We start from the raw sequence: 26,190 nt of genomic DNA on the forward strand, positions 1-26,190 counted from the left end.
TTACGCTAAGGTCTTGTCGATCTATAGTTTTACATACCTATATCAAAAGCCAAAGAAAAAAATTTTTGGCGGAAACCGGAACCCAGTTCAACCTTGTAGTACCTACATATTGAACTATTGACATAATTTTAAAATAGTCAGAGGTTGTCTTTATGCTGATAAATTTTTCTATTGTTAATCTATACATATAATTTTTTTAACACCGCGCAAGTAAATTCATAGGTTTTAATTAAACAAAAGCTTTTAAAAATACAGTCTTTATTTGGCGTAAAATGTAATATTAGGTACATTGTTCATAAACATAGAAAAAAAAAAAAACAAAAGATTAGATGATGTGACCACAAGGGTTTTTTTTTTTTTGAGATGCTAAGTGGTTTGTTTGGCAACGAATTGTTTCTTTAATGGGTATACTATATTATTGTATGATAAGTGTAGCGTTGGCGGGTCTCGTTTCCACTCAGCATATGCATGTGTATGATGAGGTTACACAATGCGCTGATTTTCAGTGTCTAAAGAAGCAGCTGCTACTTTAGGTCAGATAGAAAAAAAAAGGTTATGTAATGTTTTCATATAGAAAATACTGGATCGATTTTGATGATATAAGTAGGCCAAACGTTACAAACAAACTAAATAACGTATCTTTTTTTCTATCTATGGCACAGGGGCATATGAGACCCCTAGAAGTAACATAGTCTTCATAAATGACAATGGAAATTATCATTACACAAGCAAGGATAATTTTCTTTATTATTATGTTGTGCATTTATAACGCTTGGACTGATGTTTTTGTTAATCAAGAAGAAGACGGAATGGCTGATTGCTGGCACTGCTGATGATGTGTCTTATTGTTTCCGGCACCAGAATAGGACCACTCCATATCTTTCTCACGGATATCGTAAAAGGCTACTAAGGGAAAGGCTAACAAGCTTAGGTTTCTTCTTTTAGAAGATGGGCTTGCAATCTGTCACTATTTGAATCTCAATTCCATCATTAAGCCATACAGCTGTACGTAACTTTTCAGTCTTTTCAAGACTGTTGGCTCTGTCTGCCCCGTTTGTCTGCAAGAGATATAGCCGTAATTATATGTACCTATGTATGTATGAACCTGGATTAGATAGGTACCTACTTACTAGTCAATAACGCAGGCATATACAGGTGAACGCCTGATCAAGATGGATTCAATTTTGTATATCAAGTGAAGTGCCGTGTGGTTTCCAGCAGTGCAGTGTGATTCCTGGTACTTCAAAATAGGCTTCATAAAAGGCGTTTGAGAGCAAGGCTAATAAACTTGGGATTCTTCTTTTAGGCGATGGGCTAGAAACCTGTCACTAGAATCTTAATTCCACAGTAAACCAAACAGCTGAATGTAAACACGAAACCAAATTTCGACACTAAATTTAAAGGGATTTTGATTTTAATACTGCGACTTAATAAATTACAGGACCATGAATATTTATTGGTAAAAAAAAAAACAGCATAAGCCAAACAGCTGTAGGTACTTACCGCAGTAGGTATGCATATAAAGAAAACTGTATATATTTCAGCATAAAGTTACTACGAATAAGTAGGTATATCATAGAAGTTTTTATAATGTTAGACTTAACCGAATTTTTTTAAGGAAAAATATAAATATCACTTCGCCATTATTATACACGCGTAAATATCATCTGGATTTACATAGTCTAAGTATCCTTATATATGTCTTGGAATAAATAAAAGACATGTTAAAATTTACATTTATTTTTAATAAAAGTAAATAAATAAAATTTTGTTATAATCTACATTCTCTTCTTCCCCAAAAGAGATCATGTTAAATAGTACCTATGGGAGATTTTTTACACAAATCTTATAAACATTTATTATTGTACCTATATATTTTAATTTATTTCTTAGGTTACATAGAAAGTTGTTGTCCAAAGTTGGATGAATCAATAATTTTATTTCATTAGTTAAGAAACTGGTTACAATAAATATACATAGATATATAAAAAAGACACATAAAAAAATATATACATATATCAATGTAGTATCATTATAGAGCCTCTATTGTACATGACTAAAAACTAACATAAAATTGATACTATCTTCATCATCTTCCGACTTTACTTTCCAAGGATGATCTTTCGTGACGCTCCGAAGTTCTGGCCGGATTGGGACGCCAACTTGTTGGTGCCGGCTTGCAGTCCAATGACGTTCTCTCCGGCTCTGAGTACATCTTCGCTGAATTCCCTGCGGTTCTCCTCAGCTGGTCTGGGGCCGAGGCAAGGGCCACGCCACTCGGGGTGCTTGTAGGCCTGGGAAATTAACAAGACAAACATTTGAATAAGGCAACACATTGACATCCTTCTTTTAGAAATCTGTTAAAAAATTTGTACCGACGGCCTAGGAGATACCTGTGCCAAGTTATGCCTTGAGTGGTTTACGGAAGGTGGCTCAGGTATACCTTTTCTTAATCCACTATACAATAAGGTAGGCGCTTTTTTAGGACATCTTTCAATTCAATCTTGTCAGGTGACTGTATTTGAGATTCACGTTAAACACTATTAACCTGCTGCTCAGGAATTAAAAAATATTTTGATGCTTTCAAATGTGAATGCAACCAGGACAAACGTTAGGAGAATAATGATGATCCAAGATTTTCAATTTATTGAAATCTTAAATAAAAACCTGTATTATGTATAGTATAAAAGAAATGAGATGATGGAAAATAAACGCAAAGAAACTCACAGTTCTGCCAATAGCGAAAATGGTTTGTGTGACCAACGCGATGTTCTTCTGGTCCCAAAGATCCGTGGTCTGGAATAGGTCTACATCAGGTACTCCGTATTTCACGCAAGCCTTCTGGAACCTGTTAATAAACAATAATCAAAAAGTTATCATATCATCTTTTAGCGCGTAACAGTGAATCACCACTAACCAACTTATCACTTCACTAACACGATTGCCTGAAAGAGATTGCAGTGCTATAAGTTCGCCTTTTGTCTGAGCATTCGGCAAAGAGTAAAAAAAATCAATATATGATCATCAAGTTCTAACAAGTCCCTATCATCTACCGATCAGCCACACATCTCAGAGTCGCACCTCTAATATGGCAGTTGGGCATGAGTCCAGGTAAGTAAAACTTTCTTGGCGTGATTTTATATGTGTACCCACTTATATAAACTTTCTTGGTAGTAAACAGTTACTTTGACCAATTTTTATTTAAATTAATAATTTTTCATCATACATATTAAAAAAATTCTAGCACTCATAAGTATATATATATGATCACGTCTTTATCGTTATTAAATATCATGTTCAGCTGTATGGCTAAATGTTCGATCGAGATTCGAATAGTAGCAGATTGCTTGCCTATCGCCAAAAAAGAATTCCAACTTAATATCCTTTCCCTTGATCTACTCTTACAATCTGCACGGGAAAAGAAGCAGCTGGCACACGGTTTAGTAGCAGTAATACTCACTGGCTGATATTATCCATGAACTTGTAATCTCCGCCGGAGATGTTGACTTTGGAGATGATGCCAGGTTGTAGCCTGTTCATCAGCTTGCAGAGGATAATGCCATCCCTCAGAGCATGCTCATACGGCATTCCAGGGGGGAACCTCTCCCCTATGACGGCTTCGATCCAGGCTTGGGCTTCGGCCTCCTTCTCAGGCTCTCGTTTGCCAGCGCACTGGAACAAAAACATTAAGGAAGTCAGACATGTTTGATTTTACCGTGTTGTACTTGGCTTAATGGAGTGTTTACCCACTACCTATTTAAGACACTTGTAAATTTTATTTATGAAGCATAATTTTCTGTGCTTTTTCTTTTTTTTTATTGATTATTAATATAGGTACTTATTTCTTCATATTGATTGTTACTGTAGATTTAGTTACTAAAAATCTATATGTTTAAATCGGTTGTTAAGGAAAACTGGGGAAACTACAGTATTCACAAATTCTTATTTTCTAATCATTAATCCTAAAGCCTAATCATTTTGGTTCCTCTGGAAACTCAAAAGGAGAACCAACTCAAACCTGGGACCTATCGAATCAAGGCAAGTATATTGATCACAAATTATAAAAGTGCTGTGTGATTCCCGGCATCAATAGAAAAAAAGGAATAGGACCACTCCATCTCTCCATCCCATGGATGTCGTAAAAGACGACTAAGGGATAGACTTAACTTGAGATTCATCTTTGAGGCGACGGTCTAGCGACCTGTCACTTTATATGAATCTCAATTCTATCAGTAAGCCAGTGGCCTATTAGTATTTTCAAGAGTGTTGGCTCTGTCTACCCCGCAAGGGACGTGATTATATGTATATATGTAACTATAAGAGCAGACGCTTCATTTCAATATATATGTATATATACTCTTGCCTGACTTAGAGGTAAGTATTGTCATATTGTCAACGAAGGACGAGCCACGGTCGTGAGGTTTAGTCACCTATTGTTTTATTTGATAAGCATATACATACATGTGTTGATAGTTTGGCAACATATTGCTTACTTTATTTAGTTCGAACTCTCGGCTTATCGTCTCGATACGTGGTGTTATCGTAAAAATAGAAAAAATAAAAAAACAAAAAAAAAATGCGATAAGTGTGTCATTTGTGGGTTAGGTATTCGTGCTCTTAAATAACTGTTAAAATACAAAGTAGAAATAAAGAAAATGTGACTGAAAATAATCGTGATTAATTTGAAGAGAAAGTGATTAAAAAGAATCTTTGAATTTTAATTTATAAAAAGAATCTGCTGCCATTTTGAGTTATCATGTTGTCTGTAGCAATATTGTGTGGTGTCATAGTATATTATGCGGTACAAATACATCCGCTCCTATTACTGTATCTGCTTATAGCTGTACCGAAGCATTTCTCCTTTATTCTTTAAAATGTAATATCACAATGATTATTATTAATGATGATAAATTATTAAATATCGGAACAATTTTTTTGGAATGATTATGCCGAATGGATAAGGAAATTGTGTTTCTTACACAAGAATCGAAAATGGCCAATCAAGTTTTTATGGGGTGTACTTGGAATCAAAACTTAAAAATAATCGATGAAACAAATGAAGATAACAATGATTTGATGAATGAATGATGAAAGAAGACTTTCTCAGAAGTGGTCTCATTAGAAAATGAAAGGACAAGGATCAAATCAAATCTAAGTATTTATTTTGATATACAGGTAAAAAGAAATTACCTACAATTGTACAGAGTACCACTGGGTCCTGCCTGTAGTACCATACAGAGTTATTACAAGGAAGATGGTGAATTTGATTTATTCCGTTGTAAGTTCTCCTAAAGAGCAGGGAGATGAATTTCATGAGAAAAATGAAACATTTTCCTGAGTCGCATTAAAAATTTACTCGTTGTACCTAGTTTGCTTGTATGTACGTTTTATTTACCTTTGAAATTTTAAATCTATTAATAAATACATACGTAATAGTACTATTTTGTCTGTTTTTCATTTTAGCTAGTAAACTCTTGGATTGAATACTTATATGACCTTGGTGAAATAATATTTCTACGTAGGAAGTGTTCGAGATGAGTGTAAATATTCTAAAATAGGCTTCTAAAACAATTCTTCTTCAAGTTCGACTTAAAAAGCCATAAAACCGATAACCTTACTAATATTTTGTTAAAAAACATACAAACGTATTCCTTTATCTTGTTTGTTAGCAAATTGACATATTGAGTACCTAGGTTAAATTATTTCAAAAAATACTTGCCATCCAAAAAGTATTTCTCTCACAATTCCGAATTGTTACTTGTGCTTATATTGAGGACAAATTTTTAAATTGTGTTGAGATTAATAAGGATGTTTATTTATGTATTATTAATTATTATTTGTATGTATATTATACATTATTTATCATTACCTCCACAAAAAGATTTTCTGCTTATCCTAATGGTAGACTGTTAAATAATGCTATTAGCAATAAGTCCGCCTATTGTTCTTTACAAATTGTAATTGTTACAATAAACAATAAATAAATAAATATTTATTTATTTGTTTGCTTCATCGATGCATTGCAATAATTCGCATAAATTTTGTGCACAATAATGTCAGACAATGGTTCGTACTTTTATCGTATGCCATGAACCATTGTGTGGTAAATTGTTGCCTTTTATGCCATTAGCTTTACTTATGGTGATGTTATGGAGTCAATACCTTAGTAGGAGTAATGGCGAATGGACTATAACTTCCACTACTTATTTATTAGTTAGTCAAAAAGTTAAGTAAAAGTTAAGCCGTGTGATTCCCGGCAGTTTATATAGGACCATTGCACATATTTTTCATGGCTGTCGCAAGAGACGATTAACGAAAAGTCTAATAAACTTGATATTCTTCATAGACGTAGATAAGGTTAAAAGGAGTCAATTTTGTCAGCAAATAGTTTGAAGATGAAAAAATCCTAACAACTGAACAACTCGTAGTTAAAGTCGATGTAAAACAGTTGCAGACTCCATTTTATTTATTTCTTAATTTAAACTTTATTGTACAAAATACAAATGTATAGCACAATTGGCGGACTTAATGCTAGAAGCATTATCTACCAGTCAACCATTGGGTCTGACAGAGATCTTTATGTGGGGTCAAACTAAATTAATATATTACATTTTCGTAATTACCATAAAAGTAATTTCCATTACAGCCGTTTAAGGAACGCTATCGTAAGTTGTTTGTTTACTTACTATCAACATATTCCGATCACGTCCATTTCCTGGCGATTGATAGTAGCTTTGGCTCCTGTTACCTACATTGATTTACAACATTTTTAGTTTAATAGACAGTGCATGTTGAATTGAAAATAGATGTGTGTTTTCTATTAAACATATAACTATGTACTTTGAGATTTGGCTTGGCTTGATGGTAATAAATACATATAATCTCGTATATATCCCTTGCGGGATAGACTGAGCCAACAGTCTTGAAAAGACTGATAGGCCATGTTCAGCTTTTTGCTTAATAGAATTGAGATTCTAATACTGAAGATTCTGCCTAAAAGAAGAATCCCAAGTTTATAAGCCTATCCCTTAGTCGCCTTTAACGACAACCATGGGAATAAGATGGAGTAGACCTATTCTTTTTTTTTTTGGAGCCCGGAACCACACGGCACCACGATGTATGTGCACGGTAATAAATACATACATACATATAATCACGTATATATATATATATGTATGTATGTATGTACCCCTTGCGGGGTAGACAGAGCCAACAGTCTTGAAAAGACTGATACACTTAAACTGTTGGCTCTGTCCAGACTGTAATAGAGAAACGTGTAGGCATATTATCAAGTAGAATTGGTGATCTATTCATACTTCTTAAAACCCCATAGTATCAGGAAGATTACCATGCGACCGGATGTCTACTTGGCAAGAATCCAACGGTAATTATGTTTATAAATAAGGCACATCTCAGAGAGAATTCAGTAATCCTTAAATTCGTTTACGTCATACATTGCGTAAGATAACTGAAAATAAAATGAATGAAGTATAACAAATGAATGAATGAGCCATATTATATGGACTTTGTCATACTAAAAGCTAATACAAAAAACACATTGTAGTTATTTATTATAATATGTATGTACGTCGAGAAAACATAGAACAATATCTTAGATTAAGTTATATTTCGTACAGGAAACACTGGTTATTTCTAAAAAAAAAGTTATATAAGCAGGCTCACATAACTAGGGATGATGAGAGCCAACGGACAAAATGTCAGTCAGTCTTTTCGAGACTTTTGGCTTTGTCTACCCCGTAGATATAAAACATGATCATATGGAAGTTTGTATTGACAAAATGGGCTCAAAGCTGACGATGCTGAAGACCGATCAAGGCCTCAGCCTTGATCGGTTTCGGATCGGATTTGTCTCAACAAATATGGCGTTAAACGGACCTTTCCTTCGGCACACATAGTTTGCTAAGAAAATATTATAGGTACTCGTGAGACGACGTTGCAAATATACATGAGACATTATAGTTCTAAAGACCCTTAACTATTTTTAATTGTTTTACTACTGCAGATCAAAGCAGTATTCTAATACATCCGAAGATCATAAAATTCTATGGGTACTCAGATTTTTCTAAGAATCGGGGTATTAATTCACTCTATTTACGCGTGATTCCGAATCTCGTCTGAACTCAAGGGTAATGCCCGCTGTCTATTTATCTTTTTAAAAATGTCTCGACTCTTGCCACACTCATGGCCAGCTAAAAATATTATCAGTCCTGATACCGAAAGTTTGATATAAATCTGACCTGAAAATCGCCTGCAATATTGTATATCATTTGAACGTAGACGATTTTAGCCCCAAAGTGAGTTTAACATCTTGGTTTTGATTGTTTATTCTTTTATCAAAAAACTTCAACATACCAACATATAATCACGTCTATATCCCTTGCGAGGAAGACAGAGCCAACAGTCTTGAAAAGACTGATAGGCCACGTTCAGCTGTTTGGCTTAATGATAGAATTGAGATTCAAATAGTGACCAGTTGCCGGCCCACCGACTATAAGAAGAATCCCAAGTTTAATAACCTCACTCATAATTTATGTCGATTAATTGCGTTGCCGCTTTATTTTTGTAACAAATCGTACATTCGTTGCTGAAAAATTTATTTCTCATCGTAGATTGTACCGGTTGTATTCAAAGCAGAACACTTCAGAGGTAAGGTTCACTATGATTTGAAGTAAGTACGAGTAACGGGTTTTTACGTGGGAAGACTAGTTTAGTTAACCTTAAAACCGAAATTATAGATCTCTCAGATAATTCTTAAAAGTCATAAATGTCCCTAAAGGACCCGCAGTTTAAAAACTGAGATGTTTTTTCTTTTCAGATTAGGTTACTTAGGCACTTTGATAAGAAAGATGTCCTAACTTATCTCACAAAAATGAAAGATTGAGTTGAACAAATGAATACTTTTAAGAAAGTATTTAATTTTTCAACTTTTTAATTTAACTACATATAACTAAATACATATTTTTCATCTCATTCGTGGTAGCATATACTTAGTTGATTATATTCTCAGCTTTACATACTTCTCTTAAAAACCTAAATTTGATTAGGTAAATATCCATAATAAATCTTAATGAATGTAAAGAATATACGAATGCATATTAAAAAATATCCAAGGCAGCTGGCTTAAGATTTACTGAGTATTTTTAGACGCAAAATGTTTCCTGTACGCTTGCATATATCTTTGGTTTAGGCGATTACGAAATCGTGATCTATTACGATTTTAATATTATTTGGATTACTTTTAGAAAACTATTAGAGTTACTTGCCTTCGTATAACAAAAAAATATTATATACTAGAGGCCGCCCGCGACTTCGTCCGCATGGAAACCCTATCAATCCCGCGGGAACTCTGGGATAAAAAGTAGCCTATGTGTTATTCTGGGTCTTCAGCTACCTACATACCAAATTTCATTGTAATCGGTTCAGTAGTTTTTGCGTGAAAGAGTAACAAACATCCATACAAACTTTCGCCTTTATAATAGTAGTAGGATGTACGAAATATTAACAAAATGTTGTATCGGATGCGATCTGAATATCTAACGGCTTTCTCTATTGGTACAGCAATTTACGAACGTGGAAAAATCATTCTTCCCCTTTTTTATGATTTTTTTTATTAATTCCCCTTATAAATAAAATAAATATAAATATATATATATAGTTACGTGACAAATTACATAGATTGAGTTAGCCTCGAAGTTCGATCTCTTAATAACTCTATGGTTACCGTACAATTTATTTACTTAATAATTAACTCGTATATCATGTCAATGTCATGTCATGTCATTTGTGAAACGAAAGTTCATACATATGTACGTATAAACACGTCTATTTCACTCGCAGGGAAGGCAGAGCCAGCAGTCTTGAAAGACTGATGGGTAACGATCAGCTGCGATTGACTTAATGACAGAATTGAGCAGTTGCTAGCCCATCGCCTAAAAGAAGATTCCCAAGTTTAAAAGCCCAACCCTTAATTGCCTTTAACGACATCTGTGAGAAAGAGATGGAGTAGTCCTATTCTTTTTTATATTTTTGCCGGAAACCACACGGCACTGAAAATACTTTGTCATTAAAACTGAAATTACATTTTATGATTGTACCATGCAGATGACAATGCGGAAATTTTTCTTCTAAGAAAATTTTAAAGAGAAATAGTGTCGATGCGGATTTATTACTTATATGAGAATTTTAAAGAGAAATAGTTTCGTAATTTTCTTTCAACACACTTTTGAACTTCAATATCTACTACAGATAACGACACATATAATTTTTTAACTTCTTCTCTTTTATTTGTAAAACTGATAAACACTGAGCCGATTTTATAAAATTTCAACATTAAAATCTCTTCGACTCTTAACACATTTTGAAATCCCATTTCCGCATCATATTTATGTTTATTATACATCATTATGTTTGTGTACGAACGAAACAAAATAAAAAAGTGACGCCGCCCGCCCCCGCGTCTTAGATTTGGGCGGTGGAAAGCTTTGCCCAGCAGTCCGTAGTCCGTGACCGCCGCGAAAGCTCGCCCCAAAAGCTCCGAAAACAAAACAAGAAAGACAAAACTTCCGTGAAAACAAAATGCCTGTACGTAAGAAAGATTTTTAACGCCCTCTTCTTTACTAACTTTTTTCAAAAGTGATCCATCGTGAAAGTGACTTTCATATTAAAAAAAAGAAATAAAGATGTATTCGATGACGTCAATAGCTTCTGGATTAACAGCTGCGCGAGCGCCTGTTGACATGATTTTTATTCTTGTTAACCAAATATACGATATGTGTTTTACTTTTATTGAAACGTCAATTTTAAGTTAAGGGCATGCCCCTTAACTTAAAATTGACGTTTAATATATATTAAAGTAACACAAATATCAATCAAAATGGTGTAACATGTCATGTACTTTTGTCCTCTATTAGTTTTTAAGTTATTTTTTCATGTTTTGATTTTTTTCATCAGCAATAAAGACATTATGTATTCTGTAGGCATGTTTCGTCAAAAGATAATTCGGACATGAAACTTGAGGACTTTAAAATGAGAACTTTAATAAAAATATTCACAACAATACGCTAAGACAACGTGAATCAATTAATTTACTTAGTTAAACAATCAAACATTAATCGTATTTTACGAAAAAGTACGAGATAATCTCCGCTGTACGCTATTAATCCAATAAAATAAACCACATTTTCATTACATCAACATTGTTGTTTTGGTGGCCTTCCATAATTTTCGCGAAATGAGATCATGCAGCAGAAAGTGATAAAATAAATTTCACGTTACAGATCAGTGACGTTGTATGATGGGTACAATGCCAACATATTGTTACTGCAAAATTTTTACATTTACTAGATTTATTGACGTCAATGTTTCATTGCTAACCGAATAAATAGATAAAATTATCACGGTTAATAAAGTACAAAGTGATTATTCTAAATAGAGGATTCTAATGCAAGCATATGAAGCCTTTAGTTCCAAAAACATAATCACAAAGCGTAATAATCATTGATAGCTCTTTTTAAGAAAAGAAAGTTCTGGATTGGCGATTGAAAGTTATTTTACTCTTAAATAATATCTTCTCAAGAACAGTATCGGGTGTATTTCCTGATCGCGATAGAAGTTAAACTTTCCAGAAACCATAATAATCACTCAGTTTATTTTTGGATGCTGGAATCAGCAACGAACGACTTGGCACTGGAGCTGGCGTGTTTTATGGCCGACGTTCAAAACTTGCATGTGTTTAGATATTTTTCGAGCAATCACGAACATCTAACACTCGTTGCTATACAGTATTTTAACGACCATCATTAACACGTTTATATACATAACTGGTCACCATCATTATCTTTAAGCTCGACGCTGGCTCTAAAAGTTTTTGGCTATTACGAAATGTCTAACAATGCTGGGTAAAATTGACTTTTTTTAAAGAACTACCAGGCAATACAATATCTTTAACTTCAGTTACATCAGCTGTGTAATTGTCTCGTTTAGTATTAATGAACATCCTATTTACTATTTTTACTTTTTAACAGGCCAGAAACAAGGAACAAGAACAGGAGGTCCTTACTTGGATCTCTGCAGTACTTGGAGAGCCTCTACCCAATGGAGATTATGAAGATATCCTCAAAAATGGCGTCGTGCTATGCAAACTGATTAACAAACTTGCCCCTGGCTCCGTTAAGAAGATCCAAGAGAAAGGAACCAATTTTCAGCTTATGGAGAATATTCAAAGGTAAAAGAAAAAAAGCTATTTCGATAAAGGAATATGGAGAACTTGAATTACGGATTATTCTAACTACATGAACAATAGACAAATACAAAATCATCTTTAAAAAGGCATACAATACTATTTTATACTTAGTATTTTAATTTGTTAACTAACGTATAAATGAAGTATTTAAAAATATTTTTGCAAGATTAACTTCTCACGTTTCAGGTTTCAAGCTGCGATCAAGAAATATGGCGTGCCCGAGGAGGAAATCTTCCAAACAGCTGACCTTTTCGAAAGGCGCAACATTCCTCAAGTTACTCTGTGCCTTTACTCTTTAGGCAGAATTGTAAGGACTACATTCATTTCACATTATTGTCATTAGGTTTACTAATACTGTAACATGTCAAAACAATCGTTTTGCCATCGATACTTAAAGAAGAACGGATCAGTGCGATTCACAAGTTAAATTTTTATATCAAGTAAGGTTGGACTCCTATACTCGTATTGCTCATGGTATTTTACCAATTCTTCTATAAGTAATATTTTTACTAGTTTTCCTTTCAATAGTGACTGAATCTTTAAAAAGAAGAGAGATTTGGTAGAATCTTTAAAGAAACCAATGAACAAACAGTTATAAAATTTCTTCGTTAATTTCAGACCCAAAAGCACCCAGAATACAACGGGCCTCAACTTGGACCTAAGATGGCTGAGAAGAATGAGCGAACCTTCACTGAGGAGCAGCTCAGAGCACACAATGCTGAGCTGAATCTCCAAATGGGCTTCAACAAAGGTGCCTCTCAATCTGGCCATGGTGGCTTCGGTAACACCCGTCATATGTAATCTGATGGATTTTAATCCAAAGTGAAACATTCTAAGCTATTTATTATACTACTAAAAAAATTAAGATACAGAATGATGAACATTAAATATGGAATCCGTATGGATTCCAATTCAAATAATTTATTGAATATTAAATATTACAATGCGGAATGGAAAAAATTACTATACAGTAACTGCAGAGATTAATGAAGAAAAAGTTGTATTAGGATTAAACGAAAATGTTTGGTTCTAGTAATTTTCTGAATATTCTCTTACATGTTCTACAGATCAAAAATTTGTTAATCATTTTATCCTTTTTCAAGTACACCATTAATTTCTATTCCAATTTCATCTTGTGAATAATCTAAAGCTTGTTTATTGTCTACGATACATTCAAGATGGTGTGGTAGATTGAATGTTATTTAATAAGTATTAATTGATATAACAAGTACTATTTTGTTGAGACTTTTTTACGTGTACTTAAATGTAAACCAATGTAAATATTTAACATATTTTTAATAAACATTGTTTGTAAGAATTTATGTTTTAGTAGTTTTTGCACGTGACCCATCAACTTGGAAAAACCAAATTCATTTCCTATACTTGTCTCTAAATATTTTCTTATGATCCCCAATGACATATTTACATGCCAAATTACAGTTTTCTAATATCACATGAGATGTGCTAACTGTCGGCTTAGATGTTAGTAGGTACAACCTAAGTCACTCATAGTAGAGAAAATTTAATAAAAAATAAATAAGTGATTACCTATTGACAATTGTTGATATGAGTGATGATCGTTTTTGGACAATGACGTGTCACCCTGCCAATGGACAATGCCAACTTGAATACGTTATGATGGTAGAGAGATTTTTCTCTACCATGAACCAGAACACATACAACTATTATGTACAATACAGATATATAAAAAAAATCATGAATTACTTGTAAATTTAATGAAACAAATTTAATTATTAAGAATATATATGTAAACGAATTTGAAACTGAAAATTATTTAAGCCCATTTGAGTAATAAGTTTCTTAATAAACTTTCCATTAAGCTTCAGCATTAACATATCTTCCAAAGTCGTGAAGGTATTTAACCAAGTTGTCAAAAAACTGTATATTTCAAGTTGAAGTTCGTGATTTTTAATCTGAAATTGACTACACTATGGATGTGGCTGTGACCGAAATAGCCCTGGAAGATGCAGTAATCCCTTGGCCTAATATTGCTGTACCAGCTAGATTGACGTGAACACAATACTAAGAGTTGGTGCCAAAAGAAAACGTACCTAAATAAGAATTACAATGTGATAAGAACATCACCTACGACTTTATTATACTTACTGATTGACTTATTGTGACAAGGTACAGGAACCATGTCGTATGGTTCTCATAGATATCATAAAAAGTGACTTTGACTTGGCGTGTTGAACAAACCATTATGTGTGAGACATATACTTATTTATATGTAGACAATTTACATACATATAAGTAGTAGAAGACGTTAAGTTTAAGAGGGAAAGACGATGATACTTCAGACAGGATCACACGGAATATACCGTTATAACTATGAAAATAACATGTGGAGAGAAAATGTCCGGAAGCGAACTTGGTTACACTCTGAGGAGGATGAAAATATAGAAAGTTGAATTATTATTAATATTTCTGTAAGTTATCATGAATTGTGGAGCATTGTTTTAAAAGTTATCACTTCTTTGAACAGAATATCTAACTCACATTAACTTTGCAACTATAAAATGATCGACCCAAAATGGTCGTACTTATTCAAACTCGTCTAGCGACTTAATTTAAAATATCTAGCCTTGGTCTAAAATTTTTATGCACTTCAATTAAATGAGGTTTAAGGCTGCAAAGGCATTTAAGACATAAGCATACGTAATGTTTATAATCGGAACTTTCATAGAAAGATAAGATAGTAGTTTTATGAAAGTCAAATTTGTACTGTAAAAGAAAAAATCAAATTATAGTTTAATCAGGAATTTGAAAGCCGCAAATTCCAACTCTACATAAGTACCTAAGAACTACGGTAAGAATATAGTTTGTCGAAGGAATTAATGAATGATTTTAAACTATCTTTAGCGTGAAAGCAAACAGTCGAGTACTCATTTAATCAGGAATTAATTTTGGAAAATTAAAAAAAAAATGCAATGTGTATTTGAATAGCTGTAAGATATTTCGCTGTAGAGACTACTGTCTTACACACACACAAAGACCAGTTAAATTCACTGTAAGTGATTTATTGACGTAATTATAATGTGTTTAGTTACGAAGTGCTCTCTGGCTTGGCACTTGTAGACGTCAATGTTATTATTATATTTGTTGTCAAACCAATATAGTTTATCTCTTAATTTAACAGCGAATATTAAATGAGCTTCAAAATCTAATTTTAAACGTTGCGTTCTCTAAATCTTTATCACGGTATCGTCCATCTATGAAGAAAACCTCTCCGATCAATCTTATGATCATGTTAACAGGAGAACCACTGTATGGAATGAATAAGCACTATTTGAGCTTACGTGCTCAATGTGCAGCTCAATCTGTCTGACGGTACGCAAGAGGCCTAAGATAGTAGTTGAGGTCAAACGCACTCAAATCTTTTATAGAAAACATTTTTTTTTTCCTTCAACAATCTTTTCAAGCAAGGATGCGTATAAATGAAGTAATTTAATTAGTGCTCTGGACGGCAACACCTCGTTAGTTACTCGTACCACGTTATTTTACGTACTTCGACACCAGGGTAGACAGGGTCAACTGACCTTGCTACCCACTCCAAAGGCAAACAAATGAAAACAAACTCTGTGCCAGCTGTGCACACCGCCTCTGATTCACTGAATGTTTCATTCGACAGGGTCCTATCATCAACATGTTTTTCTCACCTACATATGTCACCATGTCGAAGTAAGCGAGTTCTTTTCCGCAATTTGTCATTTCGTAATATTTTTGCTGTTCACACTTCTTAGTATAAAATGCATGACATTTGCATTGTATCTATGCTTTTTTGCTTGCGTATCATCAGGTACGTTGAAGGTTGTAAGAAAGGAAGGAGAAAGCCAAGATGGATGAATGTTGAAACTGCTAAAAAAAATAAATAAATATATACGGGACAAATTACACTGATTGAGTTAGCCTCGAAGTAAGTTCAAGACTTGTGTTACGAGATACTAACTCAACGATACTATATATCTTATAATAAATACTTATATATATAAACATCCAAAACCCAGGCCAATCAGAAAAAGTTCTTTTCTCATCATGCCCTGGCCGGGACCTCCGGTGTCACAGACAAGCGCACTACCGCTGCGCCACAGAGGCCGTTAAATATCTGCCCGATACATAAAACTTACAGATTTTGAAGGTAAGAGTGAAAAGATAATGCCTTTTTACTCTTGCGTCACGCTACCTTAGACATTATCTACTTTACCACTGGCAGATTGAGCTCAAATCCCAATAAAATTAAAAACTAAAGGTACTTACTTATCTTTAGTTAGGAAGTTATTTTTGGAGTACACTCGGGTTTTCTTAGGCAATCGACTAGCAGTCAGTCTCCGAATCTCAATATATTAAGCTATCCAGTTGAGCGTCTCTACTCCGTACTCCAAAAACTAGGATCGAGATAAGAACTGAAGAGAAAATATATCGGATAGTCGCAAGACTGAAATGCATTGGTGCCTACTAAACTTTATCGAACCTTAACCGCTTTTTCTGTGATATGACGCCGCTATGTGTGCCTAATTGGAACACGCGCGTGTCAACCTCTGTTTTTCGACTAGACTACGGTAACCGCTTACCATCAGATAGACATTACCTACATGTTTTTATTAAGTAGTATTGCCAAAATATCAACGACAGGCAGTATATTTTGAGTGCGATGACATATTGCATACAACATTCAGTATACTCACTCCAGTACCAAAAAAAGCGTGGGCATGTTTATTTTGACCATGAGCCAACTGTTGGATTCGTCTATGACAGAATATAGGCCTCGACATGTGAGCTATATCCGTCTATTAATTAGGAGAGCATCGCTCATTTTGATGTTTATATGTTTTATATTCAGGGCACCTAATGAAGTTGAAGTGGTAATTTCCAAAGTATGTGTACCACAACAAATTGCCTAGCAAAATGTCAGGTCAAGAGTTCCCGAAACCGACGAACTCGCATGAAGAGAGTTATGAATGTGGATCAAACGAAAGAAGTATGCAGGGATCGTGGACAGTGGAAAGATGTAATTAGAGTCTGAGTACCCCTCTGGGAAAGAGAAGTGATTTTATGTATGTATGTGTATTGATTAGCTGTCAAAGGACAAGAAGATAGAATCTTCATTGAAAACTTTACCATCTCATATTTTTTTCTTCCTAAAGATGTCAGAGACCAGACAGTGTGAAGTGAAGAATCGGAAAGCAGACCCCGGGCAACCGATAACACGCATAGTTGAGAAAGAGAGAGAATTTATTATGAAGGTAGAAGTACAAAGACATTACAAGTATTTTCTGTATGTTTTCGGCGCGCTCTTTTTATACATTTTATATGAAAGTGACGTGATAGAGACTTAGTCTAAAAATCCACGCCTCGTATACATGTCGTTTTAAATTACATGAAGATGAGCAAGTATGTAAATTGTAAATGGTTCTCTGATAAACAGGTAAAAGAAAACGTGTAGGAAACAACGTCATTTACTTGACGGAAATAAAATACTTATTATACTTATCCTGATGTGGAAAACCTTGGTGACCTTTATGTCATTTCTCTAAGTGGTTATCCTCATGTGTGATGGTGGTCGTAATTATAACATATTTAATCAGATTTTATCGGAAAACTTAGTTTTGTGCTTTAGGGTAATTTGTCAAAGAGTAGGTATATTAAAATTAATTGCACCTGTTATGTGTTATGGCTGCGGCAAATAAAATTGAAATAATGGTTATTGAGATCGATGCAGAAACTTTATTATGGATCCTGCCATTGAACCAAGTCTAATCTATTTTAAATATAATCAAATTGTCCAGTTTGAATATTGCATTAAGCTGATAGTAGGTACATAAGATTACGTGCTTTAGAAACTTTATGTCACATGTAACCTAACTTAGTCTTACCTTACTTCATTATACATATCCGTTTAAAATTTTAGTGTTGTACTAGAATCGGATGTAAGCGCCAAACGAGTCATTATGGAATTAGCGTTTATCAAAGGGTATGTTTACCTGTTACAAGTAATAAGTATAATCTTAGGCAATGCGTTTATTTACATAGTTAACAATTGCGCATGATCCCCTCCTGCCACTCTCTGTGCACAGACTTCGTTTCTGGGCCTTAGTATCTAACCATTACCTCTTGAGGCCAGCGGCTCAAGTTTTAACATCGATAAAAATATCGATAAATCATGAAATTGCAACTCATTTTTGTGACATTAGTGCTATCCTCCACTAGTGCGTATTTTAAAACGAAACGTAAGTATTTTTTTTTCTTACCAGCCAATGCGAAATCATATCGAGATGAACGCCGGCTCGTTTCGCAATCGAGTTATTAGTTACGTAAATCGATTCTGAATTATATCATGAGTTACGTTGATGCTTGTAAGACAGTACATTATTGTTTTTATTAAGATTTGGTTCATCACTACTTTTATTATTAAACGTGAAAGTGTATATATCATCTGCAATTTACAACATAACAAAACCTTAAAAATTTGCGCCAATATGTAGTTTGGACTTCATTCTGAACTTCGCGAAAACAAAGATGCGAATGGATAATGGGATAAATGAGTTTTGAATTCAAATAACTTGTTTTTTTTTAAATTGAAATAATTAAAATTTTGCAAACAAAAAAGGAACTTTTGTATTTTACATTATTCGGCTATTTGGAGCGAGAGAAAATTTTAATTTGTGCTTTTTTTAATACGAGTATATACTAATTATTAAGTTTATTAATATCTTTCTCTCGTCTTTGCTTGTTCCCAGTTACAGCCTCAGTTTCAGGGCCTGAAGTTAATGTAAATATCTTTACATCATATTATTCATACACTAAAGAGATCATACATATTCCGATACATTAAAGAGTTACATTAAATCTAGCCATGTATCAGGGAATCCTTACTAATACTTACGTATACAGTACTGCACACGTAAAATAATTCCGGTTCGAGTAAGTGGTACGTAAAACATAATTCGCAATGCGTGACATACATGTCTCTGTTGCCACACGCTAACTCTTTGTTGATATACTTACTTCAAAAATATTTCTTCACATGATTTCCCCTTTTTTAATCTTTATTTTTATCTTCTTTTTACAATAAAATTCGTTTTGTAAGCGAAAATTTTGATCAAGAGTACCCAAACCGACCATTTTCAATGAATAATGAATGTGGATGAAGCGATTGTGATGTGTAGTTACCGGAACTTTAGAATGGAACCAATCCATATCTTTTATAAAAAAAAAATATATATCTTTCCCATGAATATCGTAAAAGGTGACTAAAGGATAGGCTTATAGTCTTGGGATTCCTCTTGTATGCGTTGGGCGAGCAACTTGTCACTATTTGAATTCTCAGTTTTTTCGAGATTGTTGGTTCTGTCTACCCAGCAATGGATTTATACGTGTCTATGTGTATGTGTATGTGTATGAAGCGATTGAAATAGGTATGCAGGGATCGTGGCAAGGCGAATGTAGTTTCTGCCTACCCTTCTGGGAGAAAGCGCAAAAAGCGTAAAGTCGGATCCTTTTTATCCTCTTATACTACGCAAAATAATTATGAGACAGACTTAGTAGCTATATAGTGTGTGCCCTAAACAATATATATTTACTTCAGCGCTTCGGCATATTGAATTACCTACTTAAAAAGTATTCGGTCAATGTCAAGGATTTCCTTACAGCAATACATAGACAATAGAAGACGCATAGTATTGTGTATTTGTCGTTACGGACGAATTACGAATTTATAAACTATTTGAGTAAGGTTGATATTATTAATATGTAAATATTGGTCGTATAATGATTATCGTCATTGCGCCGCCAGAATCCTTTATAAAATGCCACTTACAAGTGTGTAACTTAAATCAATGTTTTATTAATAATAATTCCTATAACTTATGATTTCCATAAAATTTTCAGCAAGCTTCATAAAGACTTGCCTCAAGAGTGACCCTGACTTCGACGACTGTTCGCGAGATGCTGTTCAACATCTATTCAATGCATTGGGCCCAGGTAAGCCATCAATTTATATATAATATTAATATATATATATAAAAATATTGTTATTATTATTGTGGGCATAATTTAATATTAAACTAGTTGATTATAAATACATTTGAGCTGTGCTTTGGAGCCTACTTTTCATCATTTCCCTTTCCACTTAGTCCGGTCTATAGCGTCTCCAGTATCAAGACTATTTATTTTATATTTTGTAATTGGGAAAGATGTGTTGGTATACTACCATGTCAGTTTATTATATAAAAGTTATACAATTGATAAAATCGTCATTCCTATCCTCTCTGGGACTACATTTTACATTTTAACTTCTTAACTTTATTCCTAGTCGTAGTGATACATAACCTATCGCTGTAGTGTAACTCAAGATAAAATAAGAACAATAAATCTACAGGAAGATATTATCGTAATATACAAATATCATATGTAACATTTTGGTGTTAGCCTCATTCGGAACTATGTTTATACTGCGCAAACGCAGTTGCCTAGTACTTGTTATTTGCGCTTGCGCAAGATAACGCTTGCCACTTGCCAGTAACCTCCTTGCCATTTCTGCGGCCCTATCCGAATTCCATTGTTTATATAGTATAATATATAAAAATATATATTTCTTTTCTATTTAGGCTTGGTATTGTTTTTATAACATAAATATTTTGTCCCAATTTCGCGCGCTATCTGAGAGACCGATTTATTATTATACCAATGTAGATTTATTTTTATTCAGATTGATGTCTTTATTATTTATTTAGATTTATACAATAAAGTCATAATCTTTACTTACGAGTTAATACTACAGATGTCGACAGTCTTAAAAAATAATTGTGGTCCATATAACGTAAAAGGCTTCTGTATAATATGAGAAGTTCCCTAAAACGGCGAGTTTCCATGATCCAACTAGCCGAGTAAAGAGTCGACCACTGCCTTTGATTGAAAAAAAATTACAGCATAAGCTTGGGTGATTTATATACATATTTCAAATATCGATATTATTGATTCTTGACACATTCATCGCTTCGATAACATTATCGATACATTTATTGATACAAGAACCGCCCTTGCATCCCTAACGGTAAGATGCCACCGACGCTTTCGAAATCTGTCGAATCACATCAAATGTATGTTTGTATGATTATGAGTATCATTCCACTACACTATGTCATATTTAGCTGTAGGATCTAGCCGTTCTAGTCGCATAGCCTGATTACGAAACGCAGTACATAACTTACGGAAAGCGAAAGCGGGAGTTTCTTCATCCACGCGACCTGCCGCTATCAACCGTCATTATTGACTAGCCGTGCGCTTCGGTTTCACGCAATGGTAATCTTCCTATAGTATGTGAAAATTATCATATTTTATCACGTCTTTATCCTTATGGGGTAGATAGAGCTAATAGTTTAGTAAACACTCTATGGCCACAGTTAGCATGGATTCAGATGTCAGGTTTTTGACTCTATCAAAAGAATGTCGAAGGAAAAAAATAATGTCATTTACTAGTTCCAGAGCAAATACAGCGTTTGAATTCCGTAGGCTAGCTTGTCGACTTGCATTGAAACTGAAAGGAATGCAATCTTGAATCAATGCAATTTTGATTCTAACAAAGTTTAATGTGACTTAAAAAATTTTTTAATGCTCTTTTACAGGTTTACCAGAAATAAACCTGGCACCTTTAGACCCGCTGAAAATTCCAAAGATTCGAATCTTACAAGGGGAAGGGCCGGTCAACGTGAACGCAGCGTTGGATGACGTCACAGTGACCGGTTTCGGCAAGACAGAAGTGTTGTTAAGCCAGTAAGTTGAATCGCCTAGTGTTTATGCTCGCCTGGTACCGCCGTCGACTGTTTGATCGACTGAGTCGAGTAATCGCAATCGAGTTGACTCATCTCTATGCATTTGGTTCGATAGCGATGCAAAAACGATTCCTTGATTCGGATTCCGATTTGCGTCCAAAGCGACAAAAAGAAATAAACTTTGCATGAAAAATAAACTTTTTTTCTGCTGAAACTACATATGTTCAACCAACTGTTTTTTTATTAAATTTTAAACGGTAAATTTAAAATCCTGTTTTCATTCTTTAAACGTGTCTACAAAATAAAATGAACAAAATAATTAAATAATTTTAATTATTTATTGCTGCATTCTATAGGTACCAGTCGAACCTGGGACCAAACTAATATTGAATTTGTAAAACAAAACTAGATTCATTTTTTCTTGAAATGATTTTCATGAAAATTTAAATATTGCCTAAAAAAAGAAACAATTTTTCCGCTTTCATTTTTATTCTAAAATTTTATTTTGTAATTTATTCGTCTCATTTCAGGGTGGACAGTAAATCCTATGACTTCTATACAAGAGTAAGAGTCCCTAAAATCAGGATAGAAGGAACTTACGACTTGAAAGGCAAGATATTGCTGATACCTTTGGTTGGTAGAGGGCAGTGTTGGTTTGAACCAAGTAAGTAACACTATTTATTTACATACATACATAAAATCACGTCTATATCCCTTGCGGGGTAGACAGAGCCAACAGTCTTAAAAAGACTGATAGGCCACGTTCAGTTATTTGGTTTAAGATAGAATTGAGATTCAAATAGTGACAGGTTGTCAGCCCATCGCCTAAAAGAAAATCCCAAGTTTCTACCTATACATAAAAGCCTATCCCTTAGTCGCCTTTTACAACATTAATGGGAATAAGTTATTTCCCAAAATTCGTACGAGATATTGGAAAACCACGCCAAAGGGGTTGGCAGAGCTTTAATCTTTCAAAATGTCACGATACTCCCTGCATACTTATTTTGCTTCATGCACATTCATAACTTTTTTCATGCAAACGCGTTTGTTATGGGTGCTTTTGACTTAAGGTACAATATACATAATTGAATTCTATTTTATTTGTTTTTGTTTACAGCTAATATGACCATAGACATTATAAGCGACGTTAAGCTGTATGAAAAAGACGATTTTATATTCTTTAATGTAACCGGGGCTCATGTCAAATATTCCATCGGAGGGTTGACGCTACGAATGAATAATTTGTTTGACGGAATTAACGCTTTAGGTAAGTCTTTTGTCTATATTTAAATAGTTATAGGTAGTATATAAAAAAAAATTAATACCTACCTAAGTAAATTATTTCTCATTGAGTGAAACATTCCAACAGATTTGAAAGGCATTTACTTTACTGCAATACTGTTATTTCTTGCAATATGATTAAATAAAATAGATGTTTTATAGGATATGTTAATTTCTAGTACTAAAATTGGTACTAAAATTTGTCAAACATGTTCTAAATTACATAGTTCCATCTATCTGAAAAATAATGAAGCAAAAATTTAACGAAGCGCCATCTGCCGTCGAGTAGCTAAAACTTTAAATATTTGTGTAGGTGGCGCTTCTAATCTTGACGCCAGCCTGAGTGAGACTTGGAACAAGCATGAGTGAAGTTGTTTTATTTCATGTAGTCCTAGTAGTGTGGTAGTGCAAATTGCAACACTGAGGCGTAGTGTAGTTGAGTCGATCGAAGCAACCTTCGCTCACATTTGCCGATTTATTCATATCAGCGAAAAATTTATAGTATTTACATAAAATCTTAAATCAAACAATTACAAAAATAACTAGATATAATAATATCACTATAAAAATCATCGATATAGGTGAAATTAAAAAAAAACCTTGTATTATCACAATTTTTTCTTAATTTATTTTATTTCAAGAGTATTTTTTTATTCTAGAGGACAGCACTAATGCGTATTTGAATGCAAATTGGCGGCCAGTTTCTGAATCCTTGCGACCAATTTTGTCAAAAACCATTGAAGACATCCTTCTTGGCTTCATGCAGCATCTGTTCAACCATTTGCCAGGAAACTTCATGATTGGCGACATAAAATATCATCCGAACAAAAAGAACGAGAAGAAAACATAAAATAAGCACTTAGTAATATAATTTAACATAAATTATGATTTTTTACTTTTTTCGTAAGAAATTCTACAACATAATATTATTTTTATGTAAGTTTGGAGAATATTTATGTAGTGCTTTATTACCTAGCTAATGTATTTTTAGTACTTCCATTTATTTTATTATTTTGTTAATTTAGTTTGATGTGAATGTGATATTTAATAATAAACTTAAATTATAATCAATCAGTAAAATTTGGACGCAATGTTAGATACATTGAAACTTTTCGTTGTAATGTAAAGTTAAAAATGATTTTCATGAGATCATATATATTCCTCAATAACATTATGTTAAAAATTAATAAAAACTGGAAAAGTGTTTTGTAATTTAAAATTTGAATGAGTTTTCACCACATGCTTTTTTTAAAATATTGTAGGTTAGAAAGATAAGATGAATACGACGCATTTATTTTTAAACTTTCTGTAACAGCATTCCTGGCTTTATGCCAAAACGAAAATTTCGTATAACGGCGCGTTACGTTGTTTACCACCTGTTATTTTCAGGTGTTTCAAGGCTGAAAAATACATGACTAATATTATTTGCAGCATTTCTCTCCCTGACTCACTTCTGTATCGTGGTCTGTCCCAAAGGAAGATGCAACCGAGAACAACTACGAAAGACGATGTTTTGTTTGTAGAATTATTTATAATATTTATAGTACCAATCCATTATTTATATAATTACAATGAGAACTTTTTTTACATTTTACTTGGAACTAGCTTTCAACCGCGGCTTCTCCCGCGTGGAAAGTATCCTTCTCCGTACTCCACTCCACTATATGTATGCAAAATTTTATGCAGATCGGTTCAGTGGTTTTAACTGTGAAGTGGTAGCAAACAAATAAAAATAAATTAAGTATGGATTGTATAAATTTAAAAACTACAAGACTTATTTTGATGAAATTTCACACACAGATAGATAAGATCATGGTTCTATTCAAGGTGGCGATATCCAGGGCAAGAGTCTGGTAATTTAAGAAAAAGACAATATTTTATTAAAACAAACTTTCGGTCTCATAACTAATAAATTATGAGACCAAAAACGCAACAAAAAAACGGAAATTATCAAAAAATAGAACTTTACGTATCAGCATAGTAAGTATTAAAAAAATAATAAACGATGAAGTTACTTCGTAATAAATTAATTCTGTACATGGAGAACTATTATTTGTATTGGCTACGTAAGAAATAAATTTCTGACCGCCATTTATTTAGAGTATAAGTTGGTGCTATTAACATTTTGGTTACCGCAAAAGTATAAAATTTAGGTCATGAAAATAGAATATTATATTGCTTTAACCTAAATTCATACCAAAATGGTTTTGCAGCAAATAATTACAATAGAATGATTATAAATAATTTAGGTATTATCTATGTAAATTTAAAAAAAGTTATTACACAGATAAGAGTCGAAGCCCTATATAATAAATGTGAGAAACAAACCTGCCAAATAGGACGTCCAGGCATATTGTGGAATTCGTATATTAAAAAAAATCACAACACAAAACACACGCGCGCGCTTATATTCACAAGCTCGCCAATAGATGGCTCTCAGACCAATGTTCTGGATAAAATAGCCACGGTACGGTGATAAAACGTGTTTTATACTTCGGGAAAACGCTATTGGTGTAAATGCTTGCGCGATGGACACGAGGCAGAACTTGGAATCGACCAAAATATCTCTTTACGCATCAAGTACCATAAAATTCATTGTATGCTTATAGATTTTTGCGATATGTACTTGCCTTTCATTATAATTTAAAACAGTCCTAGCTGAACACGAAATTTACTTTTTATTCACAATTCTCAATTTTTATGACCTGCTCAGACAGCTAATTTATGTTGATTTGCCACCCCATAGATAAATAAAAATACTTTTACTGTTCTCATCGCTATATGTATATTTCTTTGGTGGGTGGGTAGTCTAAATAACATAGGATTGTTAATTTATTATATTAATTTGAGTTTTTT

General features: G+C 33.5%; 3 protein-coding genes across 3 annotated transcripts; 2 read left to right on the forward strand and 1 right to left on the reverse strand.

Annotated features, from left to right (window-relative positions):
* Nucleotides 1–1,724: 1,724 nt before the first annotated feature.
* On the reverse strand, nt 1,725–25,820 carry LOC106130917 (muscle-specific protein 20). Its single transcript, XM_013329863.2, has 4 exons — nt 25,663–25,820; nt 3,461–3,672; nt 2,728–2,848; nt 1,725–2,294 (listed from the first exon to the last, which is right to left on the reverse strand). Exons 1-4 carry the CDS (start codon nt 25,684–25,686, stop codon nt 2,103–2,105), a joined length of 549 nt encoding a protein of 182 aa, XP_013185317.2. The 5' UTR covers nt 25,687–25,820; the 3' UTR covers nt 1,725–2,102.
* LOC106130918 (myophilin) lies at nt 10,460–13,580 on the forward strand. Its single transcript, XM_013329865.2, has 4 exons — nt 10,460–10,602; nt 12,045–12,244; nt 12,449–12,569; nt 12,881–13,580. The coding sequence occupies exons 1-4, from the start codon at nt 10,597–10,599 to the stop codon at nt 13,061–13,063; spliced, it is 510 nt and encodes a 169-aa protein (XP_013185319.1). The 5' UTR covers nt 10,460–10,596; the 3' UTR covers nt 13,064–13,580.
* Nucleotides 18,392–24,304, forward strand: LOC106130916 (circadian clock-controlled protein daywake). The gene is made up of 6 exons (XM_013329862.2): nt 18,392–18,510; nt 20,171–20,263; nt 21,907–22,054; nt 22,584–22,717; nt 23,171–23,320; nt 23,994–24,304. Exons 1-6 carry the CDS (start codon nt 18,444–18,446, stop codon nt 24,182–24,184), a joined length of 783 nt encoding a protein of 260 aa, XP_013185316.2. The 5' UTR covers nt 18,392–18,443; the 3' UTR covers nt 24,185–24,304.
* Nucleotides 25,821–26,190: the final 370 nt, after the last annotated feature.

Source organism: Amyelois transitella, chromosome 14 (assembly GCF_032362555.1).
Source record: "Amyelois transitella isolate CPQ chromosome 14, ilAmyTran1.1, whole genome shotgun sequence".
NCBI classification, from domain to species: Eukaryota; Metazoa; Arthropoda; class Insecta; order Lepidoptera; family Pyralidae; genus Amyelois; species Amyelois transitella.